This window comes from Rhinolophus sinicus, chromosome 9 (assembly GCF_057876585.1).
Source record: "Rhinolophus sinicus isolate RSI-liver-muscle chromosome 9, RSI-T2T, whole genome shotgun sequence".
NCBI classification, from domain to species: Eukaryota; Metazoa; Chordata; class Mammalia; order Chiroptera; family Rhinolophidae; genus Rhinolophus; species Rhinolophus sinicus.
In genome coordinates this window covers 35,169,113-35,195,013 of record NC_142509.1, presented here as the reverse complement: position 1 = coordinate 35,195,013, position 25,901 = coordinate 35,169,113, and the positions used below count along the sequence as shown (strand labels likewise).

Here is a 25,901-nt window from a genome sequence, read left to right as displayed (position 1 = left end):
AATGCCATTCACGACCTCCACATTAAAAATGTACATCCGTGCAGACTTTGCGTGTGGTTTTACAAGGTTCATGGACTCCTTAAAGCCCATCCATGGGCCCAGGTTAAGTGCCCTTGATTCGCGGCACTAGTATGTCTAAACTTCTGTCCAGCTGAGAACTGGATTCATAAACAAAGTATACTTGAGCCCTTTTCCTGAAAGGAATGCCTCTGTGGCTTGAGAGTTACTTTCTCCTGCATGTATTTTGGCCTAGGATGCAAAGGATGAGTCAGTAAAGCATGCTTTGGGCCGTGATACTTTTATTCGCTCTTCCCAAGCTTGTTTATGTCGGCCACGGTTGCCACCATGGAAACCAGAGCCAAATGTGATCTTCATTTGTAATAACTGTATTTGCCTTCATTTGTAGCAGTTTTACGTTGCATGACTCTGATGATCTCTATTTTATTAAGCTATTGCTCCTGTGCTCCTCTGTCCTTTATTATACGCAACCCCAAATCTGTTTTCAGGGCAGGGTTTAAGTAAATCAAGCATTTGGTAACACTGAGCATCATGGACCTTAGAGGAGGACGGGGCTGGTAGTGGTGTGTCCAGTTTCACTCAGACTCGCACCTGTCTCTAGCCTTTTTGTGGAGAGTCATATTTATTTCAAGCCTTGGGCTTATTTTGTTTAAGGACATGTTAAGAGAAAAGGGCTTGTTATTGCCCAGACACTTAACTGTTTTCCATTTGAGAACTTGGCCTGTGGCTTTTTTTTCCATTTCCCTCTGGGTCACTATTGTGTCACGGATCTTTGTTAGGCCTGGGTCAGGGCCGGTTCTTGGCAGCTGCAATGATACACTGCCTTAGGGTTGTTAGGTGATATTTATTGGAAATGAAACCAAGAGCGTATTAGAGCAGCTCTTCCCAGAGTGTTTTCTATGGAACACTAGTGCTTCTTGAGAGATGTGAGGGAAGGACTCTTGGTACCAGTGAGTTTAGTCAATGGTGTGTTAAAAAAAAGTCAAGTTTCTTTTGTTGGAATTCTCTAATGTGCATCACTCCTCTCAAAGTGAGACAGAGTATACAACTTTCCCCCAATTATTTAACCTCAGAAGCACTTTTTTTAGAATACCTGTTTACATATTGTTTGCATGAGACAGTTGGAGAACTGCTGTATTAGACCCAGGTGCTTATACAAGTGTTACTTACGAGTAAATCCTGATTTTTATACTTATCATAGTCCTTTATAGGAAGCCTTTTCGTCGAGTCATGTGGCAAAAGGGTAATATTGATACTTTGCCCTCAAAATAAGACTGTTTGTCTTATTGACAAATGTACAGATTTGTCACGTCTAGATTTACAGTAGTACATGTCTTGTTCATTGGTTCTTTGTAATCTGAACTTCCAGGCAGATGGTTTTTTCTTAGGTGAAGCCTCTGTTTCCTGCTCTTGAATAGAGTACCATCTTGTCTCTGTAGCATGGAGTTAGAAACTCTTCATTCATTCATTTCCCAAACTCTGAGTGCCCGTGTGCCTGGGCATGGCACAGGGCCTGGCACCAGGTATTCACATAGCATTGCGGGTAAGAACCACCAGACTCGCCAGTGGGGACACAAGTGCTGTGATAAGCATCCCTAGGAGACAGTGGCAGCTCAAATGAGAGGTTTCAGGAGAGATTCCTGGAGGGTATGACACTTGAGGTAATGTAGAGTGACGGATGGTGTGCAACAGTCCAGCCGAGCGGGAAAATGGGCCCTGCATAGAGGAAGTCTGGGTTGGGGCCGGTGGGGGGGGGGGGGGGGGCGGTGGCTTCTTGTCGTCTTGTCCTGATTGGAGACCTGGAAGGAGCTCATCAGGGCTGGAGTGTAGGTGAGGAAGAGAAGGCGAAGGAGAGAGGTGGGAGGTAGGACCACTGAGGAAGCATTGCACCTGCCCTGCTGAACATGTAGACTTCATTCTGGAAGCTGATAGGATCCATTGAACGGCTCTAAATCAGGGACAGCACGATCGCTTTGCATTTTAGAAAGATCACACTGAGAGCTGGGTAGAATTTAGATCTGTATGTGTCCATGATTATATTGTTTGACAGGTCACAGTTTGTGAACTCTTCTGGTAAAGAATGTATTTGACTTTTAAGCATTACCATTTTCACTATGCTGTAATTCTTTATATTATTTTTGTTTTATTTTTTCTAGAGAAGAAGAGGTATCTTGTAGTGGTCCACTGTCCCAAAAACAAGCAGAATTTTTTCTTTCTCAACAGGTATGTTTATTCTGTAATTTATCATGAACTTTCTTTAAAATTCTGTGACATTGTATAATATGGTACGGGATACGCCTGTTATATTAGTAGGTTTATTGGCAAATTATCCCCTACTCTTGCATTATCGCTTACTCTTGGCCCTCTTTCTTCACTAACAATGCAAATGTCGCTATGTGGCCCTTCCTATTTTGTGAGGGATTTTATTTTTCTATTAAAGTTATAGTACAGGTTCTTTTAGTAATGGTGTGTGATGAATACAACTCCCAAACATGCTTCTAAACATGATTTAGAAGACTTACATCCCTTTCTCCAACATTTTATTATGGACATTTTCAAACAGAAAGAAAAATTGAAAAGCATTATACAGTGAATACCCATATACCTATCACCTACTTCCTACAATTAATATTTTGCTATTAATCACATGTATCTACCTATCCTCTTTCCATTTCTTTCTTTTTTCCCTCCCTTCCTTCCTTCCTTCCTTCCTTCCTTCCTTCCTTCCTTCCTTCCTTCCTTCCTTCCTTCCTTCTTTTTTATGCATTTCAAGTTGCAGACATCAGTACACTTCACCCCAAACACTTTGCTGGTGTTTTTGAGCCATGCTTTTTCATTTTTCAGTAATAGAAGCTGAACATTTTTCTCTCATGTTATTTTCAAGCATAGAATTTTGATGGTTTTTGTTGAACTTCCCAGTTTTCCCTAATTTTTATCTTAATTTTCTGTCTGCAGAAAATGTAATGTTTAGTTCTAGCTAAAAGTGGTAGAAACATCCCTGCAGATGAAATTTCAAACAGATTAGAAAAACCCATCTAGGCAATTGGTTAACTATAGAGGAGAAAATAGAGCTGGAGCCTCACACCTCAGTATATTACAGATGGATTAAAGGGATAAATGTAAATATTTAAAGCTGTAATTAAACTAGAAAGAACTATAAACTTTTAATTGATCTCTGGGTGGGGAAAGACTTTCTAAACATAAAAGCTGTGAAAGAAACACATAGGAGAGGATCATTTGATTTTCCAGCATCAAAATTAAAAATGTCTGCATGTCAGAACACGTTCTCACAACATTAAAAGCCAAACAACAAAATGAAGACAGTATTTGCAATAAATATGACAGTCAAAGGGTTAATACTTTTGCTTTAAAAATCATATTTTCAAAGACTTTGATGATGAGACAAAGTCTGTAATAATATTAAGTAAAAAGAGCAGGAAGGAAAATTATGTGTTCTAATTTTGTTAAAAATATCGTGTGTACATATATGTATACTCATATACATACTTATATAAACACACATACACAAAAGACACTGGAATAAGATACACTGAAGAATTAATAGTGTTATTTCTGGGTAGAGGGATTACAGGTGGTTTTTGTTGTCTGTATGCTTTTCCATAGTTTTGGAATCTTCTATAATGATATAATGAATTAAAGTGGACTTAGAAATTATTATCACTTATAAAGAAAAATTTGTCTAGATAGAATTGAAGTGTCTATAACCCAGTTAAGTGCTAATATTTAATTTGGAACTAGTGTTCTACATGTTTTATATAATCATTGCTGATACCATCCATTTGAAACAAATAACTACGAGTAGGGCAACTGGGTGCCATACGGCCCTTTGCAGCCCTGTAACACACTCTGCCGGCCTTGAAGGGGCTTACCGCCTGTGGGTGGGGTCAGACTGGCACTTTTTATATAGCTTGGTAAGTACTACAGGATGGGTTAGTGCAGGGGCTTATGGGAGCAAGTAGGGGCTTATAGGACCTTACCTAGTCTAGAAGGTTAGAAGTAGGTTTACTGTGTTTCCCTGAAAATAAGACCTAACCAGAAAAGAAGCCTGAGCATGATTTTTCAGGACGACATCCCGAACATAAGCCCTAATGTGTCTTTTGGAGCAAAAATTAATATAAGACCCAGTCTTATTTTCGGGGAAACATGGTATCTACATTGCGGCCTGAAGGATTAGCAGTTGTTTGCATGGGAGGAGTGTGTGGATGGGGAGGCTTACTGTTTCAAGAAGAGGGAACAGTGTTCTTTCTGGTCAAGAGGAGAGAGTAGCCGCAGAAAAGAAAAGAATCAGATGATGCTGTTTAGTATGACGTTTCCACGTTTACTGGCCGTTTCTGTCTACTGAGTTGTCATGTTTACGTTTCAGGCTTCTTTGTTAAAGAATGATGAGACCAAAGCCCTCACTCCAGCTTCTTTGCAGAAAGAACTGAACAACTTGTTGAAATTTAATCCTGATTTTGCTGAAGCGGTGAGTCTTTTCCAGAATTTGTTGCTGAGCGGAAAAGAAACAACAAGGCTACTCTCCATATCTGGGAGCCATGCAAAGGAGGATCGGTACTGGCCTAGATTCTTGGGAAGAAACCATGTTGAGGGCAAGTAAATAGCTCAGCCTGCGTGGCAGTTGTCCCTCCCGCCCCGACCCCTGGCCCAGTAGGGATTGCTTCAACCTAATGATGTTCTCTTTCATTCGTCGTCTCTCTGATGTTGTGAATAATGGGCGTGATAGAGGTGACCGAGTTTTTTAAGAATTGAGTTCCTAAAAATTCTTTCCTTTCTCCACTTTTGTCAGTGTAGTTTTTGTTTTGTGTTTAAGGTCAAATAACACCATTCCTTAATGGATTTTTACCCTGAAAAACTTTTCTTAATAGCACCTGGCTTTGGCATGTGACTTTATGCACATGTAGAAAGATACCTGTTTTGCTCCCTGGTAACTGGGATCTGCCTGTTTGGAGGGAATTTTAAATCAGAGAAATCAAACAAAATGAAAACAGTTTCAAGATAGAAAATAATTAACTTGGTAGACTAGTACAAGTATCACTGTGTTTTAACTTGGACATTTAGAAAAATTAATTGTATAGTTTTTAATATCAATTTAGGTTTTAAAATCTTTAGTTTTGAACTCTCAATATTCCTTACTCCCCGAGCTAGGTGAGTGGCCTCTCCATCCTCACATGTCACCTGGTAGAACCAGTGACACAGTGGATGTAGTTTAGGATAAAATGCTGACGTGCATACTAATGGCACTCCTGTTTTTCATTTGAGGTCTCCTTCTGGGAGGAAACAAACCATTGTATCTTGAACCTGTTTTCTCTGCCTGGGGGGGAAATATGAACCTAAACTACGGCTGTCTTGTTAGAAGGGTAGGGGATACCTGGGTGTCTGCAGCCAGTAAGTGGGACTGAATTTGTCTCACACAAGAGGAAGCGGTACATTTACATTAAGGGGACTGTTTCTTGTTTTAGCATTATCTCAGCTACTTAAACAACCTCCGGGTCCAAGATGTTTTCAGCTCAACACACAGCCTCCTGCATTATTTTGACCGCCTGATTCTTACTGGAGCCGAAAGCAAAAGTAACGGGGAAGAGGGCTACGGCCGGAGCTTGAGATACGCTGCTCTGAACCTGGCCGCCCTGCACTGCCGCTTCGGACACTAGTAAGTTTATAGATGGTTTATCCAGGCAGAGATTGAAGACATAACGTCAAATGTTAATTGAGATGATTTTTTTTTTTTTAATGCTGTATTAAAAAGAAGAAGAAAAGAAAGGAAGGGTGCTGACTGACTGACCTGGACTTGTCAATAACTTCCAAAAGGGAAGTTTTTTCACAGGACAGAAGTTAATGAAAACCTTCTACCTAAACGTTCTGCCCCCTGGTGTCACTACTTAGCATTACGGTCTTAATACGTGGCCTCTTTCTTTCATTACTTCTAAGAACAACAGCCTTTGAATTAAGAGGAAATTGGGTCATTAGGCCAGAGAGTCCCAAAAGGATTTTTCGGAGGTAATAATAGGGATGCAAAAGCTATTTACAGTATTTCAAAAAACCAAAAGGAAGTTGTGCCTTTACTGGATAAAAGACTGCACTGGCTTATTAAAAATCCCATGTTACTACTGCGTCTCCCACGTGAAGCCCTACGTGGATGGCAAGGGCCGTGAACTCCCCACCGCTTTTGACTACGTCGAGTTTACGCGCTCGCTCTTCGTGAACTGACCGTCTGCTCCTAGGTTAGCCTGGCCCCCGCTGCTTGCCCTGCCGTCCCCTTGCTGCATGTCAACTCATCTCTGTGCTCAGAAGAAAAATAGTCCAGACAGTGTTACCTTCCAATGTAACCTTAACCCTGCTTAGCTTGGGATAAGACTTCGTAGAAAACGGTGTTTCCAGTAAACCGCCTCTGGTCCAGTCGCAGTCGCCATGTTGCTGTGGGGACCCAGATTCCTGTCTTGCAGCCAGCTGCGCCATTCCGACTTCAGAATAATCTTAAGCGGCTGGCTAGCTACCCTCTTGTTCTTCCTCCACCCCCAACATCCCAATTTTGTTTTCATGTAAAAGACAAATAAATGACTTCACTTTCCCCCCCCAAAAAAAAAAAAAAAAAAAAAAATCCCATGTTTATGCTCAGTCAGATGACACTTGGCTTATGCCATTGCTAACATATGCCTATGATTTTAATGAATAAAAATAAAAAAATTGATCAGTTATTTAGTAAATAGAGTTAAATGGTGAAAAATTTTCAAAACATGGAGGCTCTTTTATAAACAATGAAATAATGTGAATAATGGTGAAAAGATAGAAAATCACTGATTCAAAGAGTCTCTCCACCCCCTGTGACTTTTTCCTATTTGACAGAAGTTGGTTTCTGCTATAGGTATCTTTGAATCGGGACTCTAGGGTGTATTAATGGAAACAGAGTGTCCAGAGTTCAAGAATTGAGAGTTTTGCCTCTTGCTGTGTGGGCCAGGCAACACCCAGGAAGTTCTGTTAACTTCTGGTTGTCACATTTTAAAAGGGACATAGATGAGCTGGAGCTTGTATGGGGGATAGTCTCATTGGAGCCATTCAAAGCCATGTCATATCAATTATATAGGAAGGTTGTGAGAATGTTTAACCTGAAGAAAAATGATTTGGCTAAATGCGTGTCTGACATATTCATGTAATAAAAGGTCATGTGGAAAGGGCTTGGTCGTGGGCTACGACCACGGTTACATTGGTCGTGGTTGTGACTACTAGAGATGAGCGAGAGATGGTAAGTGCAAGTTACAGGGCAAAATAATTTTCCTCATTAAAAGAAAGAAGTTTCCCCTGCAGAAATCCTCTGAGAAAGATGCCAGTGGGGTTCTCAAGCCTAGAACAGGGGGTGCCATTAAGACAATTGAAGCATCAGCTTGATAATTGTACCTGGTAATGTTTGGCTACTCCACACACCATGATTTTGTGAGATTCAATATTATCTTTTAATAATCAGCTTCTTTTTGTCTGCCCAGCTTTAATACCTCTTGATCGGGGTCTTTCCTTTCTTACGTAGCATGATAAATAGCAACACCATTTGTAATATTTATCAATACCCTGTTTCTGTGTTCAAAACAGCTTTCCCTAGGGTTTAGAAATTTATATACAGCCTTCTAGATATAAATAACCTTTTGTACAAAATTTATTTGTATTTACAATATTATCAATGGATAGGCAGCTAATTGCATGGAATTTAATAGGTAATTAATTCCTGATGTACTCAAGTCCAGTCTTTGTTTCTAGTCCTGAAACTATGGGCCTGTGTAAATCTTTGTCACTTAACTAATAGAACTGTGGAGATTTCTTGAAAATCTTTATAGTTGTTTATTAAGCATCTACTGTGTACTGGGCACTGTTCTAGGTGCTGGAGATATAGCAGTGAAAAAAGAGGAAAAGGCCCCTGTTTTCATGGAGTTTACAGTGGGAGAGAGAAACAGCAAATAACACTAAACATATACCAGCAGTAGTAGGTCAGGTAGGGGGTTTAGAGAGTGAGGGTAGGGGGTGCTATTGTTTTCCTAAGGAACACTCTTCCTCCAGGTATACGCACAGATCTCTCCCTCCCTCGGTTTGTAAATCTCTAAATATTAAGGTAGCAGGTCAGCCCTCCCTGACCACTGCTACCTTAGTATTTGAACAGAAATTTAGGGAGTGAGTCATGTATCAGCTAGAACAACAGATGCAAAGGCCATGAGGCAGTAGTCTCCTGGGGGTGTCTGAGGAGGAGCAAGTACTGTGGTTAGAGTGCCTTAAGTAAGGGGCAGGCGGCACAGTTAGGGTCCTGTAGGCCCAGGTAGGACTCGGCTTTTCCTGTGACTGACGTGGGAAGCTGTTTTGTGGAGGCACCAGACCTTTCTGCCCTGGCATTTTGAAAACAGTAGACAGCCAGTGCATTTCAGATATTATAGCCATTTTGCCTCCTGCTCCGTTACTGAAAATTTATCAGAGGTTTTTCTACTTAGCAGCAGTGGAAAACCATCAAGTCCAAATCTTTGAGGATTTGCCTGACGTTAAGTTTCAGTGTTGGTGATAATCCACTTTTACTTCCAACCTGTGAAAAATAATCTCTCTTTAGTCTTGTTTTAGCATATAGTTCTCCCAAAAGCCTTTTTTCTAAATATAACGTGTGTTTGATCATCACATGTTTGATAAAGTTAAGTCAGCTGGTATTTGCTGAGGGCCTGTGTGTGTGAAGATATGCTTCCTGCTCTCAAGTAGTTTATGTTGTTACACCTCATTATTAAAAGGATGTGAAAGAAATGTAAAATGAGTAAACGTGTATCTGGTTTATTTATTCACACAGTAGTTGTTGAGGACCAATTCAGCTCTCCCAATTAAAATGAATTTTGTGAGGCTGGAGCTCACGTTGAAAGAAAATTCCTTATATAAATTTTTCCCTAAATAAGTGGCACCCATAGAATTTATTTGGAGAGCCTCAGTGACGCAGCATTGATAGAACTTCTATTTCGTGACTTGCCACTGGGAAACCCAAACTTTAAGACATTACCCAGGTCCTCTACAGGTTTATCAACTAGTTGAAAAAATAAAATGAACACAGATTAAATAAAGAGATGACCCACAGTAGTTTTTAATCAAGCATTGCAAGGTGGGGTACAGATAGCATTTCTGTGGGAATTTTCAGAAGTGAGAGTTCAGTAGAGCCAAGAACGTTTTGCTGAATTTCCTCAGAAGTTGAGAGATTAGGGGGAGACATCCCAGATGGAGGGGAATCACATGAGCAGGGAAAAAAAAATATCAGAAGTGGATCATCCTCAAAATACTTTTTAAAATTAGTTTTGGGAAAAAGTGTCAAATGCCATAGTAAAAAAAAAAAAAATAAAAAAAAATTCAAATAATGCAGAAGGGAATACAGTGAAAAGTAAAATACTGTATTCGCTCCTTGCCCCTTCCCTTAGCCACAGACAGCTAAAATAAAACTCTTGGAGCTGATATCAAGAAAAGCTAATCCCTGATTCCCTTTTTAGTAGAAATCCACCTTAGAAGGGGCCTGTCTTCTGTCTCCTTTGTTAATGTTTCTTGCTGCTGGGGGAGGGGACTGCCTCAGGGGAATAAGCCCATCAGTACAGCTCCCAACGCAGAGGCCTGCACTCAGATGAATTACTGTACAGACGGTTTCCTGCTACTGTTGCTGGTGCATGTTTGTGATTGTTATTGAGATTAATGTTCATTCTTTCCTTAGTCAACAGGCAGAGCTCGCCCTGCAGGAGGCGATTCGGATTGCCCAGGAGTCCAACGATCACGTGTGTCTCCAGCATTGCTTGGTGAGGCCACCCTCCTGCCTTGGGAGTTCTGCCCATGGGTTGAGTTGGCCTTTGGAAGGCCCCGTTCGAATCGAGTTGTTTTGTCGTTGGAGCAAAGGTCCTTAGCAGTGACGGGACAGTAGTTAGGTAGTCATGGGAATGCAGGAAAGGCAACTGTATTTATCTGTCTTAATTCACGACATCTGTTTTGCTTGGGCGGTGTCTCTTACCGACAAATTTTAGTGCAATTTGCCGTGAAAAACTATCACATTAAACATTGGCATTAACAAAAAGGTGTATGCAGCACCTTGTCGCTGGTTGAGACGTTGTCCTGTAAAAGCATAAGTAAAAACCAAGCACAAGTAAAATGCTGGATTCATTTAACAATCACCTGAGAATCTCACTTTCTCAGTTAAAGGCCATATGGGGGCTTCATGCTTTTTTTTCTGGAACACTTGACACTCACTGCTGTCAGAAGTGAAGAAAGTCAGTGGCTTGTTTGACAGTTTTCCTGTGTTTGACAGGTTTACTTAAGTTCATCATTCATGAAAGAGCATGTTGGAGGATTTATTTTGTCCCTTGTTAATTATTTTTTGCAACCATGCTGATATTTCAATAGGACAGTAACCATTTCACTGTTAGGATATATTTTGATGATTTCTCTTACCAGAGCTGGCTTTATGTGCTGGGGCAGAAGAGATCCGATAGCTATGTTCTGTTAGAGCATTCCGTGAAGAAAGCAGTACATTTTGGGTTACCGGTAAGGCTCATCATCCTGTGACATTGTTTAAATAAATGGTGTGGTTTTATTCTTGGTAGTTTCATATGACCTTAATTATTAATTAAACTACTAAATTCTGTGAGATAGGTTTCTCCCTTTATCCTGGTAACACCTGTGAAAGTTCCATTTATCAATTTGATGAGTTTTTGGGTTTTTTGTTTTTTTTTAGTTTATTGAGCCACGTTAACTTTCACATATTAGAAAAATTTCAGGAAAGGCTTGATTTCAAACCAGGGATTGGCAAACTTTACAGCCTTTGGGCCAAATCTGGCTCACAGCCTGCTTATGTATGGCTCTTGGGCTAAGAATGGGCTTTACTTTTTTTAAAATTTTTAAATTTATTTTATTTATTTTTTAAAGATTTTATTGGGGAAGGGGAACAGGACTTTTATTGGGGAACAGTGTGTACTTCCAGGCCTTTTTTCCAAGTCAAGTTGTTGTCCTTTCAATCTTAGTTGTGGAGAGTGCCGTTTAGCTTCAAGTTGGTGTCCTTTCAGTCTTAGTTGTGGAGGGCACAGCTCAGCTCCAGATCCAGTTGCCGTTTCTAGTTGCAGGGGGCACAGCCCACCATCCCTTGCGGGACTCGAGGAATTGAACTGGCAACCTTGTGGTTGAGAGCCCATGCTCCAACCAACTGAGCCATCCGGGAGACAGCTCAGCTCAAGGTGCCATGTTCAATCTTAGTTGCAGGGGGCGGAGCCCACCATCCCTTGAGGGACTCAAGGAGTTGAACTGGCAACCTTGTGGTTGAGAGCCCATTGGCCCATGTGGGAATCGAACTGGCAGCCTTCGGAGTTAGGAGCATGGAGCTCCAACCGCCTGAGCCATCGGGCCAGCCTACTTTTTTTTGTTTTTTAACTCTTATTTATTTTAAGTGTGTTTTTCCAGGACCCATCAACTCCAAATCAAGTAGTTGTTTCAATCTAGTTGTGGAGGGCGCAGTTCACCGGCCCATGTGGGGTTCAAACCGGCAACCTTTTTAAGAGCACCACGCTCTAAGCAACTGAGCTAACTGGCCGCCCTGGGTTTTACATTTTTATTTATTTATTTATTAAAAAAATTTTTTTTTTAAGATTTTTTTTTTTTTTTTTTTTTAGATTTTAGTGGGAAAGGGGAACAGGACTTTATTGGGGAACCAGTGTGTACTTCCAGGACTTTTCCAAGTTAAATTGTTGTCCTTTCAGTCTTAGTTGTGGAGGGTGCAGCTCAGCTCCAGGTCCAGTTGCCCTTGTTAGTTGCAAGGGGCGCAGCCCACCATCCCTTGCGGGAGTAGAGGAGTCAAACTGGCAACCTTGTGATTGAGAGCCCACGCTCCAACCAACTGAGTCATCTCTACACCCGGAGCTGAGCGGCAGCTCATTGACTTCACTCCAGTTGTGGAGGGCACAGCTCGCTGGCCCATGTGGGAATCAAATTGGCAATCCTGTTGCCTAGAGCTCGGGCTCTAACCAACTGAGCCACCCATCCGCCCCGGGTTTTACATTTTTAAACAGTTGGGGGAGAAAACAATAAAGAATAGCAATAGAGATAAAATGTGGTCTGCAAAACCTAAATTATTCACTATCTGGCCCTTTATAGCACAAGTTTGCTAATCCTTGTTTTAACAATAAACAAAGCCAGGCACCAGTAAACCTGATAGGCAGATTCGTCCTAGTGACAGGGAAGGACCTGAATTACAGTCCTCGATGACAAATACTGAGGGGCATCGGAAGGGCATAGTCTCTATATGTGAAGGAATAGTGAGTCTAGATTACTGTTGCACAAAGAACCTTATTCTGTCTCAAAAACATCTACTGAAAACGACTATAGGCAGTGGGACTGCTTAAGCATCTGTTTGCAACAAATTCCAGTAAAAATGAAAGTAATTGTATGTAATAATTTAAAGTATATGCTTTTCAAATTTGTAAATTGTCCACTGGACTCATTTCTGGAAAAGGAAAGTTTTATGTACAGAATTAGTTGTAGTGACAAAAGTAAGTGGCTCCTTAAAATAAATGGTAGACTTCTTAAGTACAATTTTTGTTATGGATTTAAGCTGATTGTTTTTTAGTTGAGTTTTCATCCTTGAAAATTTTACTAAAAGTTAATGAGAAGATAATTATGCTTATAATAGGCATCCTTTCTAAATCTCCTAATACATAATATGCCTGGCACTGTTTGACATATGATTTCATTTTAATCCTCACAGCAATTCTGTATGATAGGTTTGATGCCATTTTACAGATGAGGAAGCTGAGGCTTGGCTAAGAAGCAAAGTGACTGGCTCCGGGTCACATAGTAAATGGCAGAGGCAATGTTTAAGCTCAGGTCCATTTCATGTCAAAGCCCTGGCTATTGCCAGTATACTAGGAACTGGAGCACAGTGCAGGAACGCAGCTCTGTGGGTCAGGATCAGGCTCTAGGTGCTTTCCTTTTAAATAGTGCTGTCACTGTGCATGTGCTACAATGTAAAATATGTGAAATTCTGAAGAACAAATTCTGTTGTGTGATCTCTGTCTTGGGCCATGGGTGTGTCTGTCCGCCTAGTACCTCGCCTCCCTGGGAATACAGTCCCTAGTTCAGCAGAGGGCTTTTGCTGGGAAGACAGCAAACAAACTGATGGATGCCCTGAAGGACTCCGACCTCCTGCACTGGAAACACAGCCTGTCGGAGCTCATTGACATCAGCATCGCACAGAAAACTGCCATCTGGAGGCTGTACGGCCGCAGGTGGGTCTTCAGGCGCAGGGTCAAGGCCATGCGCTGTGAACCCTTTTATAGACAAACGGGCTGGCAGACTGGTTCTGTGAGAGACCAAACCTACAAGTGTTTCCGCCTTTGATGGAAGTGGTTCATGCAGGGGAGTAAAGACAGTGCTTTATAGTTTCAAAACATTTATTGTACTTTGCACAGGCTTTGCAGAGTTTTTGCCCCACCCTGTTCTTATTTACTCCTCACTGCTCTGAGATAACTGGTGGGTGATGTCCGCTCTGAGATGGATAAACCAAAGTTCACACATCTCATCTGCCCAGAATCACCATTGTGCTGACTAAGTGGCAGAGCCGGAACTCAAAGCCAGGCCCTCTGACTCCAATCACTGCCCTGCGCTCTGAGATAGGACCCTCTTCCTGTTCGCAGGAGGCATGGGTTGTGGTCGCTGAAGCTGAGCATCCCCTGAGCCCCAAAACTGTTATGTAAAGAAAGCTGCTCCCTGTTAACTGAGGTGTGTTCTCTGGAATGAATGTCTGTAGCCTTGTGTTTAGTTTCCATTTAGCCTGGAAGTAAACTTCTGAACCAGAGTTTTAATCCTGGAGCCCTGTCACTTACCTCACCTTTCACCTGACAATCTGCTGTTTGTAGGAATTCCATCATGAAAGGAAGTGCCTAGTGTGCCAGTCTTGTTTTTGTACTTGAGATAATTTTTTGGCACAGTGTGGTCTGAAACAGCTGCGGACGCTGGCCACAGCTTATACTGCGGGAGCAGCTGGTGCCAGGGTGGCATCGGGGCCGAATTTACCCGTGAAAACTAATGAACATGCTGTGACCATGGGAAACCAGAGGCGGTGGGGCGTCTGGAGCTCAGAGCTCCAAGTCGTGCGTAACCCCTGCCTGTTTCCTTCGGTGCCGTACATCCAGGGCTCTGCTAGTCCTGAGGGCAGGAGAGCTGGCGCCTGGAGGCAGCTGCTCGCATGAAACCAGAGCCGGCAGAAGGCCTTAACTTCCTCCCATTTCCACTGAAGATAACTGGGGCGTGGGGAGGTGGGGGAACGCGGCCTGGGTCCCTTGACTGATGGGTGCCCCCGCCGTCTCCTCGCCCAGCACCATGGCGCTGCAGCAGGCCCAGATGTTGTTGAGCATGAACAGCCTGGAGTCGGTGAATGCGGGCGTGCAGCAGAACAACACGGAGTCGTTCGCTGTCGCGCTGTGCCACCTCGCGGAGCTGCACGCGGAGCAGGTAGGCGGGCCGGGCCAGAGCGCTTCCAGAGCAATGGAGGCTCTGCGCTTTCTCCTCCAGTGCCTGAGAAAAGCACTGGTCGTGTCTTGGCCAGGCCTGGTTGGATGCAGGAGGTGGAAAGGGTGCAGTCCCGAACCATTGGAAATGGACTGGGTGTGGGGTCTGCAAAGTTTGTTGAACTTGGATTCCTTTTGGCATCAGCGAAGGGAATAGGTCAGCTGTTTCCATGTGACAAGTGGAATAAAAAGGAGTCTTTGAAGTTTCTGGTTGTAGAGCTCTGTTTACAGGAGAGAGGGGAGCGTAATAAAGGGATTGCTAAAATGATAATATCTGGTGTTTGTTATGAATTTGTTGTGTGCCAGGCCCTGTGCTTAGTTTTTCAAGTATATTATCTTATTGAATCCTTATAATAGCCCCACAAGGTCAGCTTTATTATTATCCCTATTTCACAGAACAAGAAAAAGAGATCCAGGGAGCTAAGTCCTATATCCACAATCAGTACATATCAGTCAGGGCATCAACCCAAGTCTGATCGACTTCAAGAAGGACAGTGGGAATTGGACATAACCTTGACTTAGAGCCCAAGTAGTTTTACATGGTTCTCTTTATAGGGGATTGATTAAAGGGTCTCATGCTGCTCTAGGCTCTCTCTGTCCTTTCATGGGCAAGAGGTCAGGGAAACTCTTAGCTAAGCCCTCTCGCCCACTAACACTGCCTTGCTATAAGTACGTTTCCTTGATCGTGTTATTTTTCTCCATCTTTGTGGTAGTATCCATTGTTTTTAGGTTGCATCAGAACACGCAGCATTCCCTAATCTGCAGCCTAAAGAGCTTTGTGTGTGTCCACCCCTTTCAGAAGTCTCCCTTATATGTTAGCGTTTTGCAGTCCTGTAGGTCGCTGTGTAAACAGCAGGTGGTGCGCTCCAGCTGGTGGGTTCCGAACGCACCTTCAGCTGCCTTTTCTTCCTGGAACTGGGGAGTATCACCCTCGCTTTCTGACCTCAAAGCAGCAGGCCAGCCAGCTGTGCTTGCTGTTTGCGTTTCTCCAGGAATGTTCATGTTCATCACTGTCTTGGTTTTTTCCCCCTCTTAATGGCACTGGAACCACTTGGACATCCTTCTTTTCCTGGCCTGGTGACGTGATAACAGATGAGTCAGTGAACTTTCAGTTAGGTATTTGGTGTGAGCCTCATGCGACTTTTTTCCCAACAGTTTTATTGAGACATAATTCACATACCATATAGTTCACCCATTTGAAGGATCCCATGTGACTTTTTGAAGTTGGATTCTCCCCACTGACCCTAACTTTAAACAGTGGAATAATTTCATTCAGTTCTCTTTCAGTTATGTACAGTAGAAATGCTTTTTTTTTTTTCTGTTGGAACGGAAAAGTCCTCTACAGAAATCTTGTTTTGGCCAAATTCTTTAGTCTTGAAACTTTTCTCTAAGGCCTATTGTTCTGTGATTTTTTTTCCTGGGAATAAGACCTTGAAAAGTAACTGTGTTCTTTGGATCTATATTAATATTTCCGTCTTCATCCCCCTTTCATCTCTGGGCTTATGTGAAAAACCTGCTAACCCTAACATTGCTTGGCTCTAATGGCCGGATGTGTTAGGGAATGTTTTAATTGCACAAAAGATAGTCAGTGACCTCTTTATTTTAGTTCAATTTCTTTCACCCCTTTCTTTAACCTGCCTTAGAAAGACCTTTCTATGTTAGAACATCAACCCTGTAGATACACCCACTGGGCTGATGACTGTCAGTTTTAATTATACAAGTTAGACTGAACTGCAGTTTCCGAGCTTCCTCCTGCAGCCCGGAGGAAGTACCGCCCCGGTTGCTCTTTCTGCGTAATTCTGGTTCATCATGTGTCATTCCTCTCCTAGCCTCAGCAATGGCAGGCTTCAGTGGGAATGTTTGGGGGTGGGGCGGGGGGTATGCAGCATGCACACTGTTCTCTCTACCTGGCCTGACTGACGACAACCCATCTGGGTCCATGTGCCCCCCTCCCCATGGCAGTCATGAAAATAATTGGCAGGATTGGTCAGTTAAAATCACAAGAAGAAAGAGATTGATGATCTCTTATTATAATTCAATGTAATTTCCACTTCAAATAGAAGTTCACTTGCAGTCTAATTGAGCTTCTGTGTAGACAGAAGATACGTGACCTGATCAAAGATTGGAACAAACTGAAAAGCTTTGGGAGTCAATAAAGTGAACACGAACATCCCAACAATATAAGAGTGTAAAAAACACACGAACATGCATTCACAGAAAATGCATAAATGGCCAAAAAAAAAAAGAAAATTTTTTTAATTTGGTCATTAAATTCAAATTAATGCAGTGAAATACCAGTTTCACCAAACAGGCCAAGATGCTTAAGTATCAGGGGAGGAGAAAGCGTAGAGTGCTGATGTGAAAGTGCTTATACATTTTGGGAGAGTAATTAGTAATATGTATCAAAGCACTTACAAGTGCCTGTCATTTTGCTTAGCAATTCAACTTCTAAGTTTTTATCCTAAGGAAACATTTGGACAACCATGCAAAGATATATGCACCAAGATAGTCATTGTAGCATTTTTTAAAATGAAAAAAATCAGAAACAACCAAAATATCCCGAACTATGAGATTATTTTGGTATGCCATAATTTATTTACCTAATAAATATTATAATGATACAGATTTGTATTTACTAACACTGGAAAGATTTCTTTCATTGAGAAACTATTGAGTGCTTACCGTGTGGTAAACAGTGTTATAGGCAATTTACAAAAGTTGTATGTATATCTACTTTTGGAATATCTGTATGTTTTATATTTATGTTCATAAAAGAAGTCTAGAAGGATGTGTGCCAAAACATCAACTATGATTTTCTTTGGTGAGGTTGAAAGTAATTTGTCTCTTTCTTGTTTACATGTATTTTATGAGTTTTTTTTCTAGAGTGAATACATATTACATGAGTAACTTAACAGATAAAATATATTAGAACCTAAAAAAAAAGCCCTTTGATACTTGACGGTCTCTGCCTAGTGTCTTCCAGGTTCTGCTCCAAGAATGGATGAGTCATATCTGCATCCTGCACGTGGTGCAGCAGGTGTGGTTTCAACCCAAGTGTGCTCATCACATCTCGTCTTTCTGTTTAGGGCTGTTTCGCTGCAGCTTCAGAAGTGCTGAAGCACCTGAGGGAGCGATTCCCACCCAATAGTCAGCATGCCCAGGTAACCTGTCTTGCATGGCAATGGATTTATTTCTCAAAAGACTTTTTATTATAAGCTGTCTTCTGAAAGGCTGAGAAATAAACTCTGAGAAAAGATTTCAAGTAGGGTACTTTTTTTCTTCCCGTCTGAGTAATTCTAAATTAGTATTTGTTGTGTCTCTAACTGTGTGGGAATAAGAAAAGACATCATCAGTGTCGTTCTGAGATAGCTGGAGAATAAGGTCTCGTTTTGTTATTTTGTCTCAATACTTGGCAACTCTAATCTTTTCCTCCCCAAACTGAATGACCTTTTGGGAACATGTTGTACCCAGAAGGAATGAACTTTATAAAGGACTCCTAGGCCCTCTGTTCCTGATTGCAGTGGTTTTTTATCTCTGATGGGGCTGAGAAAACTGTTGCAAGGGGCCTCTTTCTCTTCCTCCCCTTACCAAGTTTAGTCTTCAGTAGGTTAGGGAATTTAAAGTCATAAGCGACCTTGGCCTGGTATCTCCTCCTGCTGGTCGCTGGGGCTGCCATTCACATGGGTTGTTGTCTCCCCCTCATTGGATACGACATGAGTGCCCATCTGCATGTGAACTATGCTGGGATCTGAATTCAGAGTACCCAGAGTGAAAGGCAGTATGCAAATAGGGTGTCAGATAGCACCCAAAGATGAAGTGTGGCTCTGTGGTGGTGCTATTGCAATGCAGTAGTTTGGGTTACAGTTCTAGCTATTTTTTCAGATAGTGCACAGTAAAAAAAAAAAAAAAGACAATTCACAGTTTACAGAAAAAAACACGTATGGCTGATAAATATGTAACAAGATACTTAACCTGGTTGGTGGTCAGGGAAATATAAATTAAAACAATAATGAGATATTTTATACCCATCAGATTGGCCACAAGGGAAGTATCTAACAATACCAATTGTTGGTGGGGTTGTGGAGCAACGAGTAATGTCATTACACTACTGGTGGGAGTGTAAACTGGACAACCCATTTGAAGAGCAAATGGGCACTATGTTAAGTGAAGTGTCTGTCCTACAGCCCAGCATTTCCACTGCTTGCTGTACACCCGAGACAGACTCTTGCACAAGGAGAGGTGTACGAAAATGTTTATTGCAGCACTATTCAGAAGAGTGAAAAATCCGTACTACCTATGTGCCCATCAGCACAATAGAAAAGCAGTCGTGTGTTAATATAACTGAAAACCATTCATCAGTGAACAGGAATGCAGTAGAAGTTCTTCTATTAACGTGTACATCCCCCAAAATAACGTTGAGCTTCAAAGCAAGTTGTCAGCGGATGCTTACAGTATGACGTTATTTATTTACACAAAATTTAAAAACATACAAGATCATACGGTATATTGTTTAAGGCTAAGTGTATATGTTGTAAAAGTATAAGAACATGAATGATAAATACCAAATCAAGAGCATGCTTTGGAAAAAGAGAGGGGAATGAAATTTGTAAAGGACTCCAATAGTACGTTAAATAGTATCTGAAGCGGATAAAGCAAAACGTGATTTGACAGTTGATGACTGGCATACATGTGTTTGTTATTTTATTCTTAGTACTTTTTCACATACCTGAAATATTTAAAAATATTTTTTTAAATTGCAAACAAGGAATGTGTGTGAATTGTAAAGATATTTGCTAAGCAAGCCAGAGTACGTTTTTTCTCTGTTGAATAATGAGGTGAACACTTGCCATTTTGTCCCTAATTGTGTTTTTCTCTTATTAGTTATGGATGCTATGTGATCAAAAAATACAGTTTGACAGAGCAATGAATGATGGCAAATATCATTTGGCTGATTCACTCGTTACAGGAATCACAGCTCTCAACAGCGTAGAGGGTGTATATAGGTAAGAAACTTGGAAAACTCCAACCCAGACATTCTCAGATGGCTGTATTCTAACTTGTTCTGTGTGGATTGATTTATTATAATAGCTTTAGCTTAGGACAAAACTTTTTTCCATTTACTATGTATTTATTACAGGAAATGAGAAAATACAGATAAGCAAATGGAGAAAATAAGTACCACCCAGAGATAATCATTAACATTCTGATATCCATAGTTCCAGACTGTGTGTATGTGTGTGTGTGTGTTTAAAAAAAAAAATTTTTTTTCCCCTCTTTTAACATAAATCCTGTCAGGCACAGTTCTTCCCTTTGGGAGTCTAATTGAGGAAATAGGGATTCTAATCTTAACAGTGACTATACTTATAACCCTTGCAAAACCTCAGCATAACCACTTACGTGTACTTTGTTTCTCTGTCAGAAAAGCAATTGTACTACAAGCTCAGAACCAAATGTCGGAGGCACACAAGCTTTTACAAAAATTGTTGATTCATTGTCAGAAAATCAGGAACACAGAAATGGTGATCAGGTAAGAGAGGTGTCTCCTCGTCTCACCTACCGACGTACTTTGTGGTGGCTCCTCTCATCCTGTGTCTTCCTCTTTGGGGCAGTGTCCTGCTGTCCGTGGCAGAGCTGTACCGGCGGTCTTCCTCCCCCACCATCGCGCTGCCCGTTCTCCTGCAGGCTCTGGCCCTCGCCAAGGAGTACCGGCTGCAGTACTTGGCCTCCGAAACAGTGCTGAACTTGGCTTTTGCCCAGGTAAGCTGATCTCTGTTTTTATAGCACATATTTGTAGTCCAGAACTGGCAAGTCTGTTACTACGTTTTGGTTTTGAAAAGGAGAATGATGCGCTTTCACTTCTCAATGTTGAAGTCTGGGAATGTGGTCTCCATGGCAAGCTGTCCACAGAAGTCTGGAGTTGTGAATGTGGTGACAGGCCTGACACCTCCCAGTGGTACTGGCTTCACCAGGCTGCGTGTTGTAAGGAAGACTTGCCTCTTCCTGGGGGCCACTTGCATCGTAGTAATGATTAGCTGGCCCAGAGCCGTGTTGCATTTAACAAGGGGGTGAATAGAAGAAAGAAATGAGGAAGTCATATGTTCACTAGAAGGTTTTGAAAATTAAATTGTTTTATGTCTGTTTTCTATCTTCCCTCTGTAGAAACGAAAGGCCACGAGAGAAGGGACTCTTGTTTTTTTCCCTACCGTATCCCGTGGTACCTCATAGGACCTGCATATAATAAGCTTTTAATATTTATTGAATGAATGCTTTTCGAACTCACTGGAGGAATTTACTAACTAAAGCAGAGGTTCCCCAAACTAACCGTGCATCAGAATTATTGGGAAATTTAAAAAATATTTACCTGGCCTTACCTCGAAACTACTGAGTCAGAACTCTAGGGGTGGAACCTAGAAATCTGTTTTCCTTAGTGGCTTCCGCAATAATTCTTTCTTTTTCTTAATTAAGATAAAATTTACATAACATAAAATTTACCATTTTAACCATTTTAAAGTATATAATTCAGTGGATTTTAGAACATCTATATCATACCTACATATAGATATATGTTAGTAGCTATAAATATAGACTAATTTACAATATCTACAGTGTTTTGTAACCATTACACTGTCTAATTCCAGAATATTTTTATCACACCAAAAGAAGGCTCTATGTCCATTAATCAGTCACTCCCCATTCCCCCTCCCTCCAGCCCCTGGCAACCACCAATCTACTTTCTGTCTCTATGGGTTTCCCTATTCTGGACACTTAATATAATGGAATCATACAATACCTGGCCTTTTGTGTCTGACTTCTTCACTTAGTGTAATGTTTTCAGGGTTCATTCATGTTGTAGTGTGTGTCCGTATTTCATTCATTTTAATGACAGAATAATACTCCATGATGTATACCCATTTCATTTATCCATTCATTGATTGATGGACAATTGGGTTGTTTCCACCTATTATAAATAGCGGTTCATTGATGTACAAGTCTTTGTATGAATATCTGTTTTCATTTCTCTTGGGTGCATTTAGGAATGGAATTACTAACATGATAATTCTGTTTAACTTGATTGATTTTTGTACATTGCACTTGCAATCCTGGGGTAAATCCTACTTGGTCATGCTGTATGATCCTTTCAATATGCTTGCTGGGTTTGGTTTGCTAGTATTTGTTGAAGGTTTTTGCTTCTATATTCATAAGGGATATTGGTCTATAGTTTTCTTATGATAGCTTTATTTTGCTTTGGTATTAGGGTAATAATGACCTCACAAATACTGGCCTCTTCTATTTTTTGAAATAATTTGAGAAGGATTGATGCTAATTCTTTAAACATTTTGTAAAATTCACCTGTAAAGCCATCTAATCCTGGGCTTTTCTTTGTTGGAATTTTTTTTGGTTACTGATTCAATCTCTTTATTTATAGGTCTCTACAGATACTCTGTTTCTTCTTGAGTCTGTTTTGGTAATCTGTGTCTTTCTAGAAATTTGTTCATATAATTGATCTAATCTGTTGGCATACAATTGTTCATAGTATGCTTATCTAATCCTTTTTATTTCTATAAGATTGCTAAGTCCCACTTCCATTCCTGATTTTAGTCATTTGGATCTTATTTTTTTTCTTGGTCAGTATAGCTAAATGTTTATTTTCTTGGTCTTTTCAGTGAACCAACTTTCAGTTTCATTGGTTCTCACTATTTTTCTACTCTCTGTTTTGTTTATGTTCATTCTGATCTTTATTATTTCTTTGCCTCTGTTAGCTTTGGGTTTTTCTTTTTCTAGATTGGTGGAAGTTTAGCTTACTGATTTTGAGAACTTTCTTTTTAAATGTATGCCTTTACAGCTTTAAATTTCCTTCACTGCATCCTGTAGGTTTTGGTATGTTGTGTTTTTGTTAATCTAAAAGTATTTTCTAATTTCTCTTGTGATTTCTTCTTTGACCCATTGGTTATTTAAGGTTGTATTGGTTAATTTCCATATATTTATGAATTTTCTGGATTCCTTTCTGTTGCTAACTTCTTACTTCATTCCATGTGGTCAGAGAAGATAACACTGTGTGATTTCAGTCATTTTAAATTTATTGAGTATTGCCTAACATGTAATCTGTCCTGGAATATGTTCCACGTTCACTTGAGAAGAATGTGTATTGTGTTATTGTTGGGTGGAGTGCTCTATAGATGACTGTTAGGGCTAGTTGGTTTCTAGTGTTGTTCAAGTCTTTTATTTCCTTGCTCATTCTATCCATTATTGAAAATAGAGTATCATACTCTCAAACTGTTATTTGCTGGACTCTATTTCTCTCTTCAGTCAGTTTTTACTTCTTATATTTATAATTGCACCTTCTTAATGAATTGCCCCTTTTATCAGCAATAATGTCCTTTGTCTCTTGTAACAGTTTTTAACTTAAAGTCTATTTTGTCTGATATTAGTGTAGTCACTCCAGCTCTCTTTTGGTTACTGTTTGCGTGGGGTATCTTTTTCTATCCTTTTACTTTCAGCCTATTCATGTCTTTTAATCTAAAGTGAGTCTCTTGTAGATAGTGTATAGTTAGATCGTTTTTTAAATCTATTCTGCCAATCTCTGTCTTTTATTTGGAAAGTTTAATCTATTTGCATTTAATGTAATTATGGATAAGAAAGGACTTACTCTATTTTGTTATTTTTTTCTATATGTCTTACATTTTGTTCCTTAGTTCCTCCATTACTGCTTTCTTGCGTGTTAAATCGATATTTTCTAGTGTACCAATTTAATTCCCTGTTGTTTCTTTTACTATATACTTTTGAGACATTTTCTTAGGGGTTCCCTTCCTCCAGTGATTCTACACAGCTAGTTCGACCCTTTGGAATCACCAATCTAAAGGATTTTGGTGCTGAATCTTTTTGTAAAGACAGAAACCTTTCCATAGTGTGAATAACTATTCCCTACTATATCTGTTGTAGTCTGAAGTCTGATGTCACACATTATATTTTCTAAGAGTGTAGTACATTGAATAGAGTGCATATCAGGGAGAAGGTAAGCCAGACATGGCCCTTCAGGAGAAAAGAGCCAGAAAGGAAGCCCTTCCTGTCGTGGGCAGTGGGTGTGGGTGTGTACAGTACCACCATGTTTCTTTTTCAGCTCATCCTTGGAATCCCAGAACAGGCCTTAAGTCTTCTCCACATGGCCATTGAGCCCATCTTGGCTGACGGAGCTGTCCTGGACAAGGGCCGTGCCATGTTCTTGGTGGCCAAGTGCCAGGTGGCTTCAGCTGCTTCCTATGATCCATCGAAGAAAGCGGAAGGTAGGAAGCCATACAAAGGTTGTTCGGCAATACTATCACAGAAAACTTCAGAAATGTAGGACCCAGAAGAAGAAATTCTATGTTCAAGTTTCACGTGGCATTTCAAATGCTTTCACGTGCATGCTTGGTACAAAGGTTGAAGGCAAATGAATGGTTATTTACCCTATAGAACCAGGCACAGGGCTGGAAATCAGGATTAAAGACCTTTATTAGCCTTACTGTAGTGTATTTTTTTCTTCTCATAGAATTGAATATAAAGGTGTCTGGCATATGTTAAGTCAATAAAAGTAGATATCAAGTTTTGTAAACTCAATGTGAAGTGTTGAGTCAAAACGTGGTATTTTCCCCCACTTTGCATTAGCTCTGGAGGCTGCCATTGAGAACCTCAACGAAGCCAAGAACTATTTTGCAAAGGTCGACTGCAAAGAGCAAATCAGAGACGTCGTTTACTTCCAGGCCAGACTCTACCACACCCTGGGGAAGACGCAGGAGAGGAACCGATGTGCAATGCTCTTCCGGCAGCTGCATCAGGAACTGCCCTCTCACGGGGTGCCCTTGATAAATCATCTCTAGAGAGAACGCGACGCTGGACCACTGTGCAGAGTATAAGATTTTGGACTGTTTACATTCCCTCCTTCCACATAAATGATGTGTTTGATGTCTGTCTTGTCAATAAACTGCATTCTGATTCGTTTGTCTTATTTTGCTGCTAGAATATACATATTTGTTTTGTTCTCCCTTTTCCTTTTGATGGCAAAGGACACCAACTTCTTGTTAATAAACCGCCGTTAGTGTAAGTATTAAAGATTATGTTGTTTCTGGGCAAAATTGCCAATATCTTAGTAGAAACTGTGCATACCCTCCTTCATTATGTAAATTCGTTTACGCAGATGCTCAGGCAAAACCCCTTTGGGCAGCAGTAGATCTCTGTAGGGGTCAGCGCAGGTTTCTCTGCGGCTGGAATTTCCTTCTGAAGCATCACCGCCTTGTTGGATCGCATGGTGCTTGTCGTGGACCCGTGCGTGCTCGTGAGTACGTGTTGATCCCGGACTGGAGTTAAAAGAAAAAGCTCTGTTCATGGTTTTTGAATCAATGACAGAAAGCATATTTCAATCACTTTTGAGGTGTTGGCTTTCTTGTATCTTCTGCATGAGTATATTTTTTCTGTATTTAACTATATAAATGGGGGACGATGATACCTTAAGTCTAGAAATTCATCATGAATAACGTGATTATAAATTAAGAAAGCGTCTGAAGCTCAGAGGTGTATGGATGCCACCACTCAAACAGTGTATATAATTGACATATCTCAGTGCTGCAATTAAGCAGAAGCTGGTTATTGCTTTGTTCAAGAACTTAACGTTATCCTTGATTGTTCATGGAAAAATCCCAAAACTGACAATACACCAACCAAATTTTGCAGCTTCTATCGTTGGCTCTTTGTTAAATTCAAACCTTCTGATGAAAAATCATTTGTCTCCAAAGCTCTTTGAAACAGTGTGAAACAACTCCCGCTCATTAGGGTGCGTCTGCTAGCCAAGACAGCTGCTCGGGAAACAAGTGATACAAGGTAAAGATAAGAGACACTAATTGGTATGTTGATGTTTAAAAATTTTTCCTAAAATTTCTTTGAAAGGTTATATATGTAGAGGGTAAAAATTAAATATTCTTAAAGGCTGTATAGTAAACAAGTAATTCTTCCTCCCAGGAAGTTGCCACATTATCAGTTTCTTTTTATTCTTCCAAATACATTATTTTACCTGATGTCATTTTTGGTCAATGTATTTAAACTAAGATCCTTCTGAATGTAAGAAGTGATCTTAATCACTCTGCCTCAGTGTAAGAAGGTCCGGGAGATGGGACAGAGTTGCTCAGCTGACCCCTCAGGTATCAACATTAAAAACCAGAAGTCGTCAAACCTGGCTACATCATTTGTAGGACAAGTGCAAAGTGCAAATACAAGGCCTATATATTAAGCAGAGCCTTACACCAGGTAGGGGGCCCTTCTAAGCATAGAGCCCTGTGCAAATGCCGGTTGCACACCTGT

The 25,901-nt window shown here is 40.7% G+C and overlaps 1 protein-coding gene across 3 annotated transcripts in view; it reads left to right on the top strand.

The window, feature by feature from the left end:
- ANAPC5 (anaphase promoting complex subunit 5) overlaps positions 1-24,555 on the top strand; it is a 33,266-nt gene extending 8,711 nt beyond the window's left edge. For all 3 annotated transcript variants that reach the window (XM_019734087.3, XM_074321742.2, XM_088801029.1), the window contains 13 exons: positions 2,175-2,241; positions 4,403-4,504; positions 5,499-5,689; positions 9,743-9,824; positions 10,474-10,563; positions 13,111-13,292; positions 14,382-14,517; positions 17,660-17,734; positions 19,455-19,576; positions 19,993-20,100; positions 20,183-20,330; positions 23,692-23,854; positions 24,216-24,555. In XM_019734087.3, coding sequence (XP_019589646.1) covers positions 2,175-2,241; positions 4,403-4,504; positions 5,499-5,689; positions 9,743-9,824; positions 10,474-10,563; positions 13,111-13,292; positions 14,382-14,517; positions 17,660-17,734; positions 19,455-19,576; positions 19,993-20,100; positions 20,183-20,330; positions 23,692-23,854; positions 24,216-24,427 — 1,678 coding nt within the window. In that variant the 3' untranslated portion in view covers positions 24,428-24,555. The remainder of the gene's footprint in view (positions 1-2,174; positions 2,242-4,402; positions 4,505-5,498; positions 5,690-9,742; positions 9,825-10,473; positions 10,564-13,110; positions 13,293-14,381; positions 14,518-17,659; positions 17,735-19,454; positions 19,577-19,992; positions 20,101-20,182; positions 20,331-23,691; positions 23,855-24,215) is intronic.
- Positions 24,556-25,901: the final 1,346 nt, after the last annotated feature.